This window comes from Diceros bicornis, chromosome 38 (genome assembly GCF_020826845.1).
Source record: "Diceros bicornis minor isolate mBicDic1 chromosome 38, mDicBic1.mat.cur, whole genome shotgun sequence".
NCBI lineage: Eukaryota > Metazoa > Chordata > Mammalia > Perissodactyla > Rhinocerotidae > Diceros > Diceros bicornis.
Genome location: NC_080777.1, coordinates 7,008,118 through 7,028,328, shown reverse-complemented (window position 1 = coordinate 7,028,328; position 20,211 = coordinate 7,008,118). Strand labels below are relative to the sequence as shown.

Sequence of the window (20,211 nt, the reverse complement as noted above, 5' to 3'; positions counted from 1 at the left end):
AATTGTATCAGTCTACATGAAGTATTTCTTTCTTGACTTACTTGAGTTCTTGAATTTCTTTCTTTTCCCATATAGTACATCATAAAAAACACATCAAATCTTTTGACAGACTTGAGAGAATTTTAAAAATAGGGCCCTGGTGTTACGTCTGACTTTTCTAAGCTAATTTATCACCAAACGAAGTTTCTCTTTCTAAATATTCTTATCAAGCATATAGTATGCTCTCACTAATATAAATAATCTTTTATAAGAAAATAATGCAGTGATAAAATGAATGTATTTAATTATGAAAAAACTTTTGTCAAGGCCTCAATCTGATTTTGGGTATTGTTTTATTGACAGAATGAAGAATCCAAACCCTACTTTTTCTCAGATGAATTAAAAAAATTTCATGCATATCTCTTGGCTATGGTAATAACTTTAAATGCATAATTTCCAAAAGAAATCTCAAAAAATATATATAATGATAAATACTAGGAAGGAAAAAGCAGAAACAACCAAGCACACATTTTTGATTTCCACATCCTTAGGCACTGACATCAATTACTTTGTGTGTTTTTTGTATTACTCTCCAATAATATACTATAGTTGCTAGATAAGGCAATATGTTCAGAAATTCATTCAGTCAATAAATATTTATCGAGAGCCTACTACGTGCCAAACCCTGTCTAGGTACTGGGGATATAACAGTAAACAAAGCAGAAAAAAAGTCCTTGCCCTTATTATGTAAATATTATATTATTTAAGTAGTATAGTACATTATGTTGCAACATAGAGTGAAGTTTTATTACTCTGCAACGTTCAAAATCCAAATAAAAAGCCACAGGTGAATATGCTCTCACGAGGCAGTGTGATCCTTTTGCAAGTTTAGATCTATTCTAAAAATGACGTGGTCAATGTTATCTGGTGTGTCACACTGAGTCATACTCCGCACTGGTCTCTTTTCTGTATAAATTGCTTTTAGGGCCACAGGTCCTCCCCGTCTTATATATTCTTTCTCCTCTACTCACTAAATGACGCAGCTCCCTTCCACCTTCACGTATTAAAGCTCAGCTTGACCCTCATTTTGGCACGATGCCCTGCGCTCCTAATCTGAGATCCTAATTTTTCTAGGTTCCTTCTTTTCTTGTTCACTAGGAAACTCAATGAACAAAAATTTATTCAACATCCACTACTTTTAATGGCTTTCTCCTGTTAACTCCTTTATGTGATTACCCCCTTCCTCTACAATTTTAAAAGCAGACGCAGAGATCCAACCACTCTACATCACCGTCACAGGACCAGGAAATGACAGGGAAGCATAACATGAAGCCCATTAACTAGTTCAGTGTTCAGTCAGGAAGACTGACGTTGTCAGGAAAATGAATTTCTATTAAGTGCATATGAGAGATCCCCTCATTAAGAAAATAACATCCTGAATTTCTTTTTATTAAATCTTCACATCATTAATGCCCACATTATGGAAAGAAAGTTTAAGTTCATGTAATAGAGCTACCAAGTACTCTGAGTTACTTTTTACATTAATGGAAAAATGGTCAAGTAATATTTTCAAGAAAATGGAAATAAATCCTGGGAAATCCCATAGGGCAAGCAATTTAAGAATCAAACATGGAAGAAGACACTGAAATGACAAAATAATTCTTCACCAGTATATTATAAATTTTTTTTTCCAATTTCCAAAGTAATTTTTTTCCAATTGCAAAAATATTATTCATGAAAAAGTCTATGGCACTGAGAAAACAGTCAAATTTATGGCAAAATGTGTTTTTCTGTTACTATGAAATCTTTTAAACAGTGTATATTAAGTAAAACAAAATAACTCAGAGACCAGTGTAATAAATGTGTGTATGTGTATTATATCAGATATACATACATATATCCACAAATGAGTGCCAGAATTGCTTATGTGGACAGTTCTCCCCCCAACACAATACAGTCATGCGCTGCACAAGGACGTTTTGGTCAACAAGGAACCACATAAACAACAATGATCTCCTCAGATTAGTACCATATAGCCTGGGTGTGTAGTAGGCTATACCATCGAGGTTTGTGTGGGGACACTCTATGATGTTCGTACAATGACAAAATCACCTAACAACGCATTTCTCAGACTGTATCCCTGTCGCTAAGCGACGCATGACTGTAAGCTGATTCTTGTGTTCATAACAGAACATTAAGTCCTGAGTGATGTAAAACACATTCTCATACCCTTTTCAGATCTAAGCTCTTCAGTGTCCTTTATTAGTTGTTCGATTTCTGATAGTAGTTCCAAGTTCTTCTTCTCTGAATCTTTTAGTTTACTTAAATAAGGGGAAAAAAGGAAAAACGTCATTATTTTTATTGCTGGTTAGTGAGCCATCATGTATGTAGTTGGACTTATTTGGTTTAAATGTCACTCATGCTATATTAGGAAACTGCAAACTTCTGCAGGAAGGACACAGCCACCCTGTCATCTACTCCCGTGTAAATAAAGTTCTACTGGAACACAGCCAGGCTCATTCACTGACATATTGTCTATGGCTGCACAGCAGAGTTGAGTAGACCGAGACCATACAGCTCGAAAAGCCTAAAATAGTTACTATCTGGTCTTTTATAGAAAAAGTTGCTGACCCTCAATTAAATTATTAAATTAAAAAAAGTCATAAAATCAAAGGTTAATTTTAGAATTCTGTTAGACTTCTTTCATAGAGAACCATGAAAGTGGAGCATATATATGTAAGTTTATAATTTTCAGTTTGATTCATATCCCTGATTTATGAACAAATGTATAAACTCATCTCTCCTAGGTGTAAGAACAAAGATCATACTTATTCCAAACTACAACAAAGAAATGACACTTAGTAGCTTTTTATGCTGGGATCACTTCATATTCTCCAGAAAAAAGTTTTTTCTCCATTTTCAATGTCACACTAGCACATTTAAGTAAAGCATACTAAATTTATGTCTGGATTATTTATAACAAGAGTTTATAATTCAACTGGGGTGCTGTGTATCTGGCCTCTGATTTAATTAAAAACATTAATGACTGCAGTTTAAGGACTAAGGCCTCACATCATTAAAACCTGAATTTATGGACTATATTTCTTTCCATGACTGAATGCCTTTGGACTCTTTGGCATTCCAAGCACCAAATGGATTTTTCTGTTTATATTTTGATTCGTAACATGAACTTTCTATTGTTCCTCTATATTACCTATACTGACTTATTCTTGAACCAGGTTTATATCCAATCCAATTATGATTTTCATTTTATCATTTATTTATTAAGAGTATAATCTGCTCTACTGTTGTGATAAGAATTGAGGGAATGTATTAATTAGCTAACTCTCCCAGAGACTGTGGGGGATATACTTATTTTTAATACATAAAAGAACACGAAAAACAATTATAATTAAAATATATTATACCATTTTGAAATCTGCCCTCAATTGAACCTTTATTTGTAAAAGATCTATGGTAGAGGCCAGAATTTTCAGATGACTGTATTTTGTTACTAATATGATATTCTTGAACATGAGAGAATTTTGGATTTAATGGAATAAAATTTGAGTCAATTAAATTTTAAAAATAAGGAGAAAAGTAAATAATGGAATATTAATTAGTACTATTAATTTCACTTTCTGGATAAGTCAAAGAAAAACAAGGCTGTATTAAAATTCCATCAACTGCATATAAGGCTTGAAAACATCTATTCATTTTAAATCTTCATAACTTTTTCTGATCATCACTTAAACGAAAGTGATAGGTAGGAAATTAAACATGTAACTTCTCTCCAAATACTGTTGGACCAACTTAGATATTATTCTAGCAGGGCTACATTACTCAATCTTACCATTCTGTGATGATGTTAGATGCTTTAACTTTATTCAGCTCTTCTTGGATGGCCTGTTTGGCTCTTATTTCTGCATCCAGAGCTGACTGCAACTCCAGTCTAGCCGACATATCCAGTTTTGCAAAACGACGCATCTTCCAGGGCATATCCTATGAAATAATATGACTGTGTTTTCAGCTCCATCCTATTTTATTTTGAACATTTAAATTTAGTAATCCAAGTGAATTTGGAAACTATTTAAAAGCACTTTCTCTAATAACAGAACAGAAACATTTCTTGTGAAAATATCTTATTTTTCATTAAATTCAGAAATAATTGTAGACTCACATATAAATGAGTTTATTTTTTATAGTTAATTACCAATAATCGCTGGCCATACAAATTACAGTTAAGCAGCTATGTATTATGATTTCCTAAACTGGAAAAGACATGAACTAACTGAGTCCTCATGAAAAACCCCAGAGTAGTCTAAAGCCTAGACAAACTGGGAGAAATACTCAGATTTACTATAGTGTTTTTTGAGCCTTTTCCCCCTCCTAATACAATAAACCTCTAAGCAAAATGGCAGAGCTTACTGTTGCTCGTGTACCCAAGCTGGAATTTCTTAACGCTTCCAATTCTTCAGTCATTTTAGAAGCTAAGGCCTGAAGATATCCTCGTGCATCCTTTTCATCACTGACCCTAGAATGTATACATATAAAGACAGAGATAAAGTGCAAAAGTTAAACAAACAGAAAGACTTCAGTGACATATATGTTATTTAAAGCACCATAAAGAAATAAGTGCTAGAAATTTACTAATGTTCTCAAATATCTTCTTTCAAAAGGTCTACCACAGTACTACTATCTGCCAACAGGTGGGAGGAGGTTTACTCAACTGTTCCACAAAGTCCACAAAGCTGGCCATGTTTCAGAAAGTCCAAATTACTTATATCTGACAAATTAGTAAACCTTTGCCTTGACCACAGAATTAATACTCTTTTAATCTGACATTAAATGCAGACACCCACATACTCACATGATTTCAAAAGAATATTAAGATTCTGTTATTTTATCTTATGAAAATACAACACACCCTTCTTAAAACCAAAGTACACTGTATTTAGAAAGTTTAGTTTAAAGTAGAATATTGTAAAAAATCAGAAAAAACATTGTAATAAAGCTCTTCTGTTTCTAAACTGGTCAATGAAATACCAATCAAAGAGAAAAGATTAAAATCTACTGAAACTCAGTTTCAGTAAAAAAACATGAAGTTGAAATTTGTAATGCTCAGAAGTGTATTCTAATGCACTTTGGGGAAGATTGTTTGCCTTTGCGCAAGCTGGTTGTTTTCACGGATAAAATTCAGGCCACTGAACAGCTATAAGGAAAGTATATTTCAGGTAAATCAATACATATCTGTGATGTGTACAGAAGACAAGTTTAAATCTTGAGCATTGCTTTAGCATCTTTTAAAATTTAAACTCCTGAGCAGTCAAATTTATATATATATGAATTTATACATTTATATATATATATATATAACATATCATATATATATATCTTAAAGAGGTCCTTTAAAAGGGGATTGGTCCTTTCTTCTCTCAGATGGAAAGGTGTTTTGGAAGACAAGCAAAAGAATTGAAACAGAGAAGCAATAAAATCATGGTAAGAAGTTGCCCACTCTAGTGACAGTTACAAATTTTTAGGCTCTACGTAAATATATATATTTTTATTGCCTTTTAAAGAAAAATGGCTTTAGGAAATATTAAGAAAGTTTGTGTAGTGGGAGGCTGTTTCCTTTTAAAATTCTTTACCTGTGGATACCACAAGTGACCACAATCTTTTCATTTAATCATCTAATCTGTAGTATAAAGAATAAATGGGTTATTTCACTTAGTATAAGTGATATAAGCCAGACAGAGAAAGAAGAATATTGTATGATTTCACTCACATGTGCAATCTAAAAAAAACAAAACAAATGAACAAAAAAAACAAAACAGAAACAGACTCATAGATACAGAGGACAAACTGGTGGTTTCTGGAGGGGAGGGGGATGTGAGAAAGGATGAAATAGGTGAAGGAGATTAAGAGCTACAAACTTCCAGTCATAAAATAAGTAAGTCATGGGGATATAATGTACAGCATATGGAACATAGTCAACAATACTGTAATAACTCTGTATGATGACAGATAGTTATTAGTCTTAGCAGGTTGATTATTTTGTAATGTAAATAAATGTTGAATCACTATATGTTGTACACCTGAAACTAATACCATATTGTATGTCAACCATACTTCAATAAAAATAAAAATAAATAAATAAATGGGGATGGAGAAAGATTATTTTTGTAGAATACAACGAAAGACACTTACATAGTAACAATGAAGGAAACTATATTATCATTTAAATGGCCAGGCTAATTGGCCTCAACTAGTGCTGGTTTAGTATCTACCACAGCTCAGAGATCTTGGCTTACGCACATTTCCAGGAAATCAAATAACTTCTTGTAAATCACTTTTATGTTGTTTGAAATCTTCTATAAAAAACAATCTCTTCTAACTTTGCTTTTCATTTATGTGTTGAATACATCCACATCCCCTTACTACGGTGGTCTTCCACTAATTCTCAACTTTTGATTAAACCTATGTCTATTTTCTTGGCTACAGAAAATTACTGGTGGGAAGGGTGAAAAAAAAAAAAGACTCGGTCAGCTACAAACTCATGCCATTTAAGTTCCACAATTCTTTTTCATAATCATTGCTATTTGTCTCTTTCCAACCTTCATCTCTAAAAAAACCTCACTTCCCCAGCCCCAACACTATGTCTTGCCCCATTCTTCTACGCCGTCTGGTTAAGTTTACTCATACTTATTCTCTTAACTTTTTTTGTTTTTTTTTTAACAGTTTTAGAGGCAAGTCTCTCATCTTTTCTGTGGTTAAGTCATTTAAATGTATTCCTAATCCCACAGTTGTTACTATATACAAATAATTATCTTCTCTACCACATCCTATATTTTCAGTCTCATTATTTCCATTTGTTCCTTTAAACATGCATAGGGCCGGCCCCGTGGCTTAGCGGTTGAGTGCTTGCGCTCCGCTGCTGGCGGCCCGGGTTCAGATCCTGGGCGCGCACTGACGCACCGCTTCTCGGGCCATGCTGAGGCCGCGTCCCACATATAGCAACTAGAAGGATGTGCAGCTATGACATACAACTATCTACTGGGGCTTTGGGGGAAAAAATAAATAAATAAATAAAATTATTAAAAAAAAAAATGCATAGACCTTTCCTAATGCAAAAAGTTCCCTATTCTAGCTGCCCCAACTCCAACATCCTTTTTCTCTCCCCCTTTCATTGTTATACAACTTATACCTAATTGCTCTAGTAGTTAACTCTTCACTCACTCCTACGTACACGTACTCTCTGAAGTCTGATTTCTGCCTCAACTATTTTGCTGAAACTGCAGTCTATTAAAATAACTACTCAACTACAAAAGGCCAATTTAGATCTATTTTGTTCTTTTGGCATATCTAATCCTCTCCTCCCAAGTTCTTTCACATAATTAATCAAGAAATATTTATTAAATACTGACTATTATGTTGGGTCTATTAGGAAGACAGAAGAAGATACATAAGATATGGTCCTTACAAAGTTGAGGAGTTAGGACATATATAGCAGAGTGATTAAGAACTTGATTCTTGAGTCAAATAGGCCTGGGTTCAAATCCCAGCTGGCTGCCTACCAGCTGTGTGACTGTGGATAAGTCATTTACCCCCTCTAACTCTCAGTTATTTCACCTATAAAATGGGAATAATAATAATAATACCTGCCTCATAGGACTGTTGTCATAACTAAGAACACATGTGAATTTTCAGCCTAATGCCTGGAACATACTATGTTTTAATCAACATATGCTATACACAAATGAAGATTAATGAATGAGGAGTATTTCAAATAATGTGAGTGAATATAAATAAACTGAAATAAATTGTTACATTATTGAAACCCTTTCTGATCATTAAAACATTTTCCTGGTTGTCTTACACAGCTGTTTCCTCTATCTTCTATTATGTCGCCCTCACCATTATCCTTCTTTCTTTTCTCTTTAAAAAGATCTCAACAATTTCAATGACCTTATTTACCAGAAATTAAATCCCCAAATTTATATTTTGTAATCCTAACCTTTATGTCGTCTTTTCAAAAGCATATTGGAAATATCCACTCAGAGGTCTCAGGATGACCTCAGATTCACCAACAAACAAAAATAAAAGAACAACTCAAACTGATTATATCATCTTCCCCAAAGTTGGTTCCTTCTCCCCACTTTCCTACTTCAATGATATCATCATTTTCTGAATATCTCCAACTCAGAGATTCAGAAATATTAATTCCTCATCTCTTGCCCTTCGTTTATAATTAAGTCCTATAGATTCTTCTTCCATAATGTCTTCTCCATTTGTTCAATTTTTCCCAAACTTGCTTCTATTTTCATGCTGAACACCACAGTGAAGAGTTATCTTCCTAATGCATTATTTTAATCAATGCCATTATCCTTTACAAAAACCTTCTCCTTCTTTTTATAAATAAATGAAGTTCAAATTCTTACCCAGTATTCATGGTAACTGCACTGCAGTAACTTTACTGGTCTTATTTTCTACTATTCTTTTACATGAATTCTCCAATTTAGTCAAACTATAGGTGGACTCTCTACTAAACTCAGTGTTTTCAGAAAACACGTTATAGTTCAACTGATTACCCCCAATTTTCTTGAGTACCTAGTCAGAGGTAATTCTCTCTCCTCTATACTCCGATAGAAAAATCAGTATTTGTCCAATACATAAGACAATTCACATTTAAGTCTTGTAAATCATCTCCAGCTCTGGTCACATTAGTTTTTAAACTGTTAAATGTTATGTTATGAGCTACTTGAAAACAAAGTGCAATATTTTATAGACCTTTCTATCTCCTATTGCACCAGAAGAGTGCTTTAAATGTGAGGACACAACACTTAAAAAATGAATCTTATGGACTAGCCTATTACTCCAACCTTTTTTTGTAATATCATTTCAAAGAGAAGAGTGGAGTCTTCTGATGAGCCAATGGTGAGAAGAAAGGTCCCTGCTCTAATACAGCGATGAGCAATATAGAGCTGTATTTCTTTCATACGAAAGGGCTATTTCACAGGAAAAGGCAGAGGGGGCAGAGTAAGACGGCCATTAGAAATGCATTCAAATGAGGTCTTATAAACAATAGTGTTTGTTTTGTTTTAAAACTGTTTATTTGTCCAATGGAAACACTTAAAATACTGTATATCACAGGTTTCCAAGCCTTGTTTTGGCATTACTTCATTTTTTAATGTACCAGACTAAACAACTGGAAATAGCCTGTGACTTTTGACTTTTATAAGCTTGAATAGAATATCTCAGAGCTAACTTTCAAGTAGGTGATGAGAACTCTGAGTACAGGGAGTATATCTTGTACTTTCAGCCGATTAGGTATTTAATAATTTATCTAATAAATTAGTCTATTTCTAAATAACAGCTTTTATGCAAAGTGACTTCCTTATATTCCTGATTTCTTCTGCATATTTCACTTGAATGGGCAAGTGTAAAACGAGCATTTTGTGGTACCATATAAGAACTTTCATCGTCATCCTTTCTACCAACCCCGTCCAGACAGTCCATATTTAAAGCTTCCTTCCTTTACCAGAACCACTTCCCATTACATCTGAACCCATCTCGCGAGTCACTGGAAAAGATCAGTGTCTAGGATCTCAGGCTTTGGCCAGATCAGCTTTGTCTTCTGTAGAGTAATTTTCAGCAACATCTCAATTATAAATTTGATTACATAATAATGGAGTTACAAATGAAGGGTTGTAATTTTTGATATCATAAGCTTGGCTAAAGATTCAAATGATTTTGCTTCAGAAATGTAGACTTGATGACAAGGACATAAATTAAACGTTAATGAACCATTAACTGTACTGTTTGGAACACAACCAAATTTCCACAATTTGAGCATTATCCTTTAGATATGCACTGAATAGTCACATTCATAAGCCAAAGATGAGTTAACATAAGAGCTCTACAGTTAAGCCAATATCAAAACACTTGAGTCATTTGAGTAAGACTACTTAAAGAGACACTTTAGTCACTTCTGATTTTATTTAAGAAGGAGGATATTAATCTGGTATAAGTAGCAAATGGGAAAAATGCTTAAAGAACCAAAATAAGAGCACAAGAAACTAAAATTCCCACCAAATGATTGGTCTATAGATATATGAAGAAACTAGTTGTTTTTATAAAAATTAATGATGTGCCAAAAAGAGTTAAAAAGTAAATATAAAAAGTTAAGCTACCTATTTTCATTAGAAAATAAAATCCTCATTGGATTCTACTTTCTTCACGTATTATACACAAAGTTTTACAAATACCAGAAAAATCATTTAATGAATGAATTAACATAAAAGTTACTAAGGTAGTTATTCTAAATTAAATCCTAGGAGCTTAAAGAACAGTTGATAAAACTAAACTGTAACCATTTAAGGTTTTTAAAAGGCCACGTGTGATCAATCTGTTATTATGAGAGAAGGTAATGGCACAACATCTTCTACTTCTAAGTTTTTCTCCAGGCTTCCTGTTTCTTAAAATAATCACACATACAGCAATTCTGATCCAAGAAAGAAACATCTATAGCTAGTGAATGAGCTTTTTCTTTAAGTTCTTTAAGGACTGACTGTCTTAGGGGAGAATAACATTTTATTTATTTTATAAATAACATTATATATATATAACATATATACATTTTATATACAACATTTATTAGAAAGAAATATCAGCTTTCAAGGAAGCTGTATAAAAGCTGATATAGGATGTTTGTTGGAGTTAGGGAACAGAGGAACATCACAGAAAACACAAAACAACACAGATCAGTAATAAATAACAGATCCGAAATAAAATTATGCTTTTCAGGGAAACTTATTTTTCATAGCAAGAAATCAGATCAAAAATATGTTAGTAGCCTCCTGGAATTCATACCAACTAGCCCAAATGCCCAAAATCACCCACAAGAACACATTTGAAAGAGTACTCACCACTGAATGATTTCTGTGATTTGGGCTTCCCAGTGTGCCACGGATTCTTTCTTGTCTGCTAGATCTTTCACCTCTCCCTCTAACTGCTGGTTGCGCATACTTAAGTTCTCATACAACGTGGTAAGCTGAAAGGCAGTTTTAAGACACTTAAGACACATGTGACTTTTAGCAGCAGGAATTCAAGGTGCCTAGATGCCTCTTGTCAAATGTGAGAACTTACCACTTTCCACTCAAAAATGCCTGTCTTCCTGATTTCGTATTATTATGCACCCTTCTGGTCACTGAATTTGGAAACATCGAGTACTCAGAATGCCCCCGTTTGCTTTTCCCTTACTCCCTACGCTGAATCAGTTCCATTCGTGAACATTCTCCACTTGCCTGAAATACTTTCCAATTCAGCTGGTTACATCTCTTTTTCTTTTGTCTAAAAATGTCTCTAGGTCATTCTCTTTTTTTTTTTAAAACTTATAAAGAATTTCAAGCATATCCAAAAATAGATAGTAGAGTATAAGCGAATTCCCATGAGCCCATCACCGAATTTCAACAATTATCACCTCACTGTCAATCTTACTTCATTTGTACTCCTGTCTTCTTACCCCTTCCTCCTGTATTATTCTGAACCAAATACCAGACATCATATAATTTTATCCATATATATTTCTGTGTATCTCTCTAGAAAATAAGGCTCTTTTTATTTTTTATTTTATTTTTTTAAAATTTTTATTTATTTATTTTTTTCCCCCAAAGCCCCAGTAGATAGTTGTATGTCATAGTTGCACAGCCTTCTAGTTGCTGTATGTGGGATGCGGCCTCAGCATGGCGGGAGAAGCGGTGCGTCGGTGCACACCTGGGATCCGAACCCGGGCCGCCAGCAGCGGAGCGCACGCATTTAACCGCTAAGCCATGGGGCCGGCCCTCTCTTTTTAAATATAACCACAAAATCATTATCCTGCTTAAACAAATTTAACAGTTTCCCTTATATCATCACACCGGTATTAACTGTTCAAATTTCCACTTATCTCAAAATATCAAAAAACTTAAGTTTGTTAAATTGAATCATGATACCAACAAATAGACATTGCTTGATGGTTGCTACATCTTTTAAGTCTCTTGTTTATAGGCTCCTGTCTTAGTCGTTTCAGGCTGCTACAATAGAGTACCATAGATTGGGTGGCCTAAACAAGAACCATTTATTTCGTACAGTTCTGGAGTCTGGGATGTCCATATCAAGGCACCAGCAGATTTGGCGTCTGGCGAGGGCCTGCTTCCTGGTTCCAGCTGGCCATCTTCGATTGTGTTCTCGCACAGTGGAGGCCTAACCGACTCATGAGGACTCCATCTTCACGACTTAATCATCCCCCGAAGGCCGCACCTCCAAATACCATCACACTGGGGATCAGCTTTCAACACATGAATCTCGGAGGGACACAAACATTCAGTCCATAGAGGTTCCCCTCCAACACTTTTATTTCTCTTGTAATTTATTTGTTGAAGAAAGTAGGTTCTTTGTCCTGTAGAGTTTTCTGTAGTCTGAATTTTTGCCTTCATTTTTGAAAGGTACTCTTTGCTGTCTATAATATTCTAGGTTGGCAGTTATTTTCCTTCAGCACTTTGAAGATGTCATTTCTTTTTATTCTGGATTCCAGTGTTTCTGTTGGGAAGTCAGCTTTTAGTTGAACTTTTGCTCCTTGGAATATAACGTGTCTTTCTTCTCTGGCTGCTTTTAGGATTTTCTCTGGTTGTTGGTTTTCAGCAGTTTCTCTATGATGTGCCTAATGGGATTTAATTTTTATATATCACCTTTAGGGCTTGTGGCATTTCTGCAATTTGTGGCTAAATGTTTTTCATACATTTTGGAAAATTATGGGCCATTAACTCTTCAAATATTGCTTCTGTTACGCTCTCTCTCTCCTTTCCTTCTGGGAAAGCAAATATTTGTATGTCAGATCTTTTCATCATGTCCCCTACACCTCATATCCTCTTTTATGTATTTCCATCCTTTGAAATCTCTATCCCTACTTTGGTCTGGAAATATTGTTACTTACCCACTCCTTTCTTTGGCTCTTTCAATTTGCTGTTTAATCTTCTATTGGGTATTTCAGTTATTTTATTTTTCACTTCTAGAAATTCTATTTTACTCGTTTGTATAGATTCTAGTTGTCTGCTGAAATTCTTCATCATGTCTTCTATTTTCTTGAACATATCACACAGTTAAAGTTCATTTATGAAAATTCCAATACTTGGAATTCCTGTGGGTCTAATTAACCTGACTGCCTGATTTTCTTTTCATTTTTTCTTTTCTTATTTTGTTTTTGCTGTTATATTTTTTCTCTTAATTTTCAGTGATTTGATTGTATCTCCTAGTAGGCATGGTGATTTTTTACTGCATGCCACACATTGTACATGAAGATTTTTTACTGCATGCCATATACAAGATAATTTGAGGCTCTATATAACATCTGCCTCCAGAGACTATTTACTTTTACTTCTGGCAGGAAACTACAGATAGATCAGGGATTTAATTACTTAGAGGCTGAGTTTCAGTCATTGAGAGAGCTCATCTCTTTCTGGTTCACCCTTATTCCTAAAATGTAGCCTTTAGACCAGTCCAGTTGAAAGCTTGAATTGATTACCAAGGATCTGGCACCTTGGTGGGCACTGATATTCAGTTTTTATCTCTCCAAACTTGTGAGACTGTAGAATATTGTATTCAGCTTCCTGGATTCTCAGCTTTCCCTATCTTGGCTTTCCTATCAGCAAATGCCTCAAGAAGAAAAGTGGCACTGAATGTTGGGCTCATCTCTCTGCACTACTCTCTATAGGATCTTGATCAGTAAAGTCTTGCCTGCTTTCTTATTTCTCCCATGCCTTCTGCAGATGAATACTGTAGAAAGTATTATATAGCATTAAATTTTTTTAAAAAAAATCCAGCTTTATAGCTCTTCCTGATGACGTGGTGGGTATGATGTAAGCTAATCTGTCATAGTCATAAGCAAAAGTTCTTGCTTTATTAAATTTTTAAAAATTCCTGATAAAATATTTGCAGACAATTTTTATTTCATGGCTACATTTTCCTGATAAATGGTCTCAATCTTCCATTAGTAATTACTATTCCTTTCAACCTCACTGTCTTCTCAGAAGGAAATGGGGTCCACAGAAGCTATCACGGCCAAGACACAACCTTATCTGCCTATTGAGAACACAGGATTTAAAGTTTGTGTCTCAGGGTGTGCCATTTACCTCTGAAAATGTATTTTACCAGCTATTCTCTTTTTATAGATTTATTGAAGTATAATTTACATACTATAAAATTCGCCCATTATAAATGCATGGTTCCATGATTTTTAGGAAATTTAAACAGTTGTGCAACAATCACCACAATCCGGGCTGGGCCCATGGCTTAGCGGTTAAGTGCACGCTCTCCACTACTGGCGGCCCGGGTTCGGATCCCGGGTGCGCACTGACGCACCGCTTCTCCGGCCATGCTGAGGCCGCGTCCCACATACAGCAACTAGAAGGACGTGCAACTATGACATACAACTATCTACTGGGGCTTTGGGGAAAAAAAAGGAGGAGGATTGGCAATAGATGTTAGCTCAGAGCCAGTCTTCCTCAGCAAAAAGAGAAGGATTGGCATGGACGTTAGCTCAGGGCTGATCTTCCTCACAAAAACAACAACAACAAAAAAAAAACCAATCACCACAATCCACTTTTGGAACACCTCCAATACCTGAGAAATTTCCCTATAGCTGGTTTGCAGTTGATCCTGGCTCCCATCCTGAGTTCCAGGCATCACAGATCTGTTTTCTGTGTCTATAGCTTTGCCTTTTCTAGAAATTTAATATCAAGGAAATCATACAATATGTAGTTTTTCGTATCAGGCTTCTTTCACTTACATTATTGAGGTTCAACCATGGTATTGCATGTATCAGAAATTCATTCCTTTTTTACAGTTGAGTAGTATTCTATTATATGGATATTACTATACTTTATTCATTCACTAGTTGATGGACATTTGTATTGTTTCTAGTTGTTTGCTATTATGAATAATGATGCTATGAACCTTTATACACAAGTCTTTAAGGAGACTATGTTTTCAATTCTTTTGGATAAATGTCTAAGAGAATTTCTGGGTTATATGGTTAAGTGTATGCTTAACTTTTTGAGAAATTTTGAAACTATTTTCTAAAGTGACTATATCATCTTATACTCCCACAAGCAGTGTATGAGTCCCAGTTCCTCCACATCCTCGTCAACAGTTGGTATGGTCACTCTTATCGAATATACTCATCACTGAGAATGTAGAGCAGTATCTTACTGTGGTTTTAACTTGCATTTTCCTAATGACTAATGATACTGAACATCTTTTCATGTGCTTATTTGTTATTTATATATCTTCTTTCATAAAATGTCTACTCAAATCTTTTCCCATTTTTTCATTGGGTTGTTTGTATTATTTCTTATTATTGAGTTTTAAGAGTTCTTTATATACTCCAAATATAAGTCTTTTATAAGATAATGATTTGCAAATGTTTCCTCCTCATCTCTGTACGTCTTTTCATTTTCTTAATGCTGTCTTTAAATTTTGATGAAGTCCAATTTATCATTACAAATGATAGTTTTCAGTTTATAATCCACTTCGAGTTAATTTTTGTATATGGTATGAGGTAAGGATCTAAGTTAATTTTTTTGCACATGGATATCCAATTGTTCCAGCACCATTTGTTGAAAAGATTATTCTTCTCCTATTGAATTGGCTTGGCACTTTTGCTGAAAATCAATTGATCATAAACATGAGGACTTAATTTTTGGAGTCTTTACTCCATTATGCCAATACTAGTCTTTTGATAACCGTAGATTTATAGTAAGTTTCAAAATTCCATAGTGTAAATTTTCCAACTTCTGTTTATTTCCCCCCCAAGTATTTTGGCTATGATAGGCCTTTTGTATTCCCCTATAAATTTAAGGATAAGCTTGTCAATTCCAACAAAAAAGCCTACTAGAATTTTGCTAAGGATTTCCTTGAATCTACGATCCATTAGGGAAGAACTGCCATCCTAACAATAGAGTCTTCCAACCCATTATTATGGTATATCTCTCCATCTGTTTAGATATTCCTTAATTTATCTCAATAATGTTCTGTAGTTGTCTTCTCCTGGTTAATTCCAAGAGCTCTGAAATTTTTTTTTTTGGACATTATGTCCACTTTGAAACCTTCTTTTTCTTGAAAGGATTCATCAATCTCTTCAAGTTAGCATAGCCATAAGTCTACCAGCTGCTTCTGAGAATGTTTTTTGCAGATGCAGTGTCTTCACTAATTCTCACAACACATCCTTTATTGATTACCATTGCTTTTGACAGCCCTTCCAACTAATGTGGTTGGGGTTTCGGCTGGAGATTTGCAAGAAGAGGAGGAAATGCAGATTTTGTACTGCTTTGTTACAAGAGTTACAAGTAGTTTTCAATAGATTTGTTTAGTATTAGTCAGATAAAAGTTAATCTTTTTATTATTACTCAATAGACTCTGGAGCCAGACCACCCTTGTTCCAATCCCATTCTGCTACTTCCTATTTCTGCAATTAGGAAAGTAGCTCAATCTCCCTTTGCCTCAGTTTCCTCATCTATAAAATGGTGAGAATAATAGGGTATATCTCAGAAAGTTACTGTGAGAATTAAATGATAAGTAACTCAGAAGTAGACCTGCACATAGTTAATTCTACCTAAGTAATAGTTCATTTTTTATGTTAGGGAATAAGAAGGTTTTACTATTTGTACATTGACATATCTAGCTTATAATAATTATAAGACAACATAGGAATATGGAACAATGCTCGTAACATTTTAAGTGAAAACGTAGATTAGAAAATGGAATGTATACATGACTGCAATTATGCAATAATAGGTATACAAACAAAACCTGGAAAGGAACATATAAAATTAAAATAGTTGTGGTGATGAGATCATGGGTAACTTTCATGTTGAATACTTCCATATTTTCTTGTAATTTTGCTTTTTTGGAAAATAATAATTTAAAAACAAGACACAAATGATATGTTTTCTTACTGGAAACCATTTACTTTCACTCCCTGGCAAATATGGCTAATTTCACTTGCAATAAGTTACCTTTTAATAAAAGTGGGCCTTACGGACTTCTGAAAATATCAATATACTTTTTTTCTATTTACTTTTTAATTTTTATTTTTGGAGTTTAGAAACGTGAATGTGAGGATCTCTTAGTTATTAGTTATATATTATATTAATTTCAAAATTAATATAATAATTGCTTTTTGGCTTCTGCATCTGAAGTTCTGTTGAGAAGGAATCCAGTTCTCTCCAAGTTGGTTCCCAGTGGAACAGCTGGTGTAGCAAAGGCAAAGGTATTCTTTGGTCATCCCTCTTGAGGAAAATACCCAATTCAAACCAAACCAGAAAACGAATAAATGGAAAGAGACAGTGAAGATGTGCAGTTAGGTAGACTGAGAGATATGTAGAGAGAGAAGCAAAAGCTGAATAAAAGGTGCAAAAGTAGAGAAGAGGTTCAAAGGGAAGCAGAAACCCCAGACCCTCCCCTATTTCTCCAGCAATAAACAGTTCCTTGTTATCATTTTCATTGAATACTTGCTTACCATACAAATTTGCTCTCAAAGTTCTACTCACATCCTCCACCATATCTTTCAACATACCAAGAAAAGGTAATGTTTTATTTTTATAAACTTAGGAGATACGCTTTTATTTTCATCCTTCAGGTCTCATTAGAATCAAAAGAGTATTGTTTAAAAATTATCTCTGGAGCCGGCCACGTGATGTAGCGGTTAAGTGAGCGTGCTCCGCTGCTGGTGGCCCGGGTTCAGATCCTGGGCGCCCACCGCTTGTCAGGCCATGCTGTGGTGGCATCCCATATAAAGTGGAGGAAGATGGGCACAGATGTTAGCCCAGGGCCAGTCTTCCTCAGCAAAAAGAGGAGGATTGGCGTGGATGTTAGCTCAGGGCTGATCTTCCTCACACACACACAAAAATTATCTCTAAATATGTATTTTTTGGTAAACTCAGCAGAACTTTATGGTTAATAATGAAATAAAACCAAGGGGTGAATACAAGATTTAATCTACATTCAATTTGACTATTTGCCAATTCAATTTTTCTTTACCTATAGTACTATCTTTTACTAGGTAATTTGCTTAGAAATCCTACATGAAGTGGCCTTCTAGAGTTTAAAAATATTTCTTACCTCAAGATAACTCTTAACAGAATCTTAAAATTCCGTCTTGTAGACAGAAATGATTAATTTTGTAGTCATATTAGTCAAACATATGAAATAACAATTATATGACCTATTTGGATAAAGTTCAAATATTGTTAATTTTATTTAGTGGAAATAACCTAAGAGTCACATGATAACGTTCATACATACACTATTCATAGTTTAAAAAATCCATTTATACTGACTTACTATTTGGCCACTTTCCACAGTGCTTGTACATCGGCTCTATAAGACTTTACAAAATGAACTAACAGAGTTCTTTCTCAAGTAGTTTTCAGCCAAACAAGCAAAGTTATTTTTAAACGTTCAGAAAACTAAATAATTATGGGGAAAGTGGTGAGAGAAAGATATACGGAAAACTGAGATAGAATGCAGTCTCTCTTTTATGACTAGTCATGGTCTTTCAATCTGTTACTGGAACAACTAATCAAACATAATACTTTTATTGGAGGAAAACTCTAGAATAATCATAAACACAATTATCCAAACCTTCTTATTTAAATGTAAATAAAATTATTAAACCTTCTGGTTAATATTAGGATTTTTACAACTGTTTAATAAACTGGCACAAGAAATGCAAAATGATAGCAGTTTGAGAAATCTAAGATACAAAATGGAAAAACATTAACTTAAGTATTTGAAATTTGTTCATAAATTTGGCTACTTTGACGTTTAATGTATGGTTCTGCTCTTTATTCAAGCTACAGAGTTTAGGCAGTGGGTTTCTTTGGACTCTTACCTACCAATGGTATTATTTCTAGCCACTACCATTCTCCATCACGAATATGACATCACAGTTCTCAAAATTTCCCCAGTTTGACCTAATTGATCCTGCTCTTGCCAAGGGCCAGCATGAACTTAGCCAACCCTGACAGATCAAGTAATGAATATGAGAGAAAAGAGTAAAAAAGAGAATAGATGGAAAGTGAAATAAAGAATAGAGGCTCAAAAAATAAATGAGACAAAGAATAAGATGAGATAAACAAAATTCTCTCTCCAGAAGACTCCTGTACAGATTGGTAGAACAAAAAATTACCTGTATCATTCAAGTAACCCTTGCATGTCAGGAGGAATATTAAACAAAAATGTACACCAAATATAAAATTATATCCACAATCTCTACCACAGTGCTGAATATCTAGCATGTGCTCCATGAAGAGAAATGAGGTTGAATCACTCACCTTGTCAAGTTCACTTGTCAGTTTTTTATTTTCTTCAGTTAATAACACTTTCTCTCGTTCATACTGTTGTTTGAACTCATTTTCAAATTCTTCCCTTTCACTTTGACTAACACAATTTAAAATACAAAAGGAAAAAAAGTAATTGAATTAAAGCTAAAATAACGGCATCCCAGATTGCCTATTGTACCATACGCTTTATTCTGAAAAGTCACTTATATCTTGATTGTTCCAAATCCCAATCCTTTCCCTTAAAATGAAAAGTCCCCACCATTTCCTTTGAATTAGATTTGTCTGCTTAATAACATCTACTTTGGTTTTCATTTGAAAATCTGAGGAAGACATATGCGATTTGTAGCCTTCTTGACTGTGCTCATCTTACTCGGTTATGTATATACCAGACAGTATGGGAAAATGAGGAGGTTAGGGAAACTGGAGGATATATGGACCACAATACGATTCCTCATACTCAGCTCTAGATTGCACAGAAAATTCACAATTAAATTTACAATGGGTCTCTCAATATACTCAGCCCTTTCTTCTTGCGCTCCTTCCTTCCTTCCTTCTCACCTAAGTACCTACCTACCTGCACATATAAACACACATGCACAACAAATTTAATATTATAAAACTTATTTAAAATGATAGTTCTGGGGGGCAGAACTGACTCACCCTTAGAGGTAAACACAGTTCTAACAGACTTTTAAAAAACCTCCTAAGGGAGAAAGGGAATCAGTTTCGAACACTGGGTTGAAATGAGGATAAAAAGGCTCACATCTATAGCGGTGTGATGGGGGATGCTAGCAGTAAATGAAATTCAGTGTGGATCACTTCTGGGTAATTCTATATGATTGCTTCCAAGTCAACA

The 20,211-nt window shown here is 34.5% G+C and overlaps 1 protein-coding gene across 7 annotated transcripts in view; it reads right to left on the bottom strand.

Moving 5' to 3' along the window:
• Positions 1-20,211, bottom strand: part of CDC42BPA (CDC42 binding protein kinase alpha) — a 310,403-nt gene that overhangs the window by 68,371 nt on the left and 221,821 nt on the right. For all 7 annotated transcript variants that reach the window (XM_058533588.1, XM_058533583.1, XM_058533582.1 and 4 more), the window contains 5 exons: positions 19,347-19,452; positions 10,905-11,029; positions 4,408-4,513; positions 3,833-3,981; positions 2,209-2,300 (listed from right to left, as the gene is read on the bottom strand). In XM_058533588.1, coding sequence (XP_058389571.1) covers positions 2,209-2,300; positions 3,833-3,981; positions 4,408-4,513; positions 10,905-11,029; positions 19,347-19,452 — 578 coding nt within the window. The remainder of the gene's footprint in view (positions 1-2,208; positions 2,301-3,832; positions 3,982-4,407; positions 4,514-10,904; positions 11,030-19,346; positions 19,453-20,211) is intronic.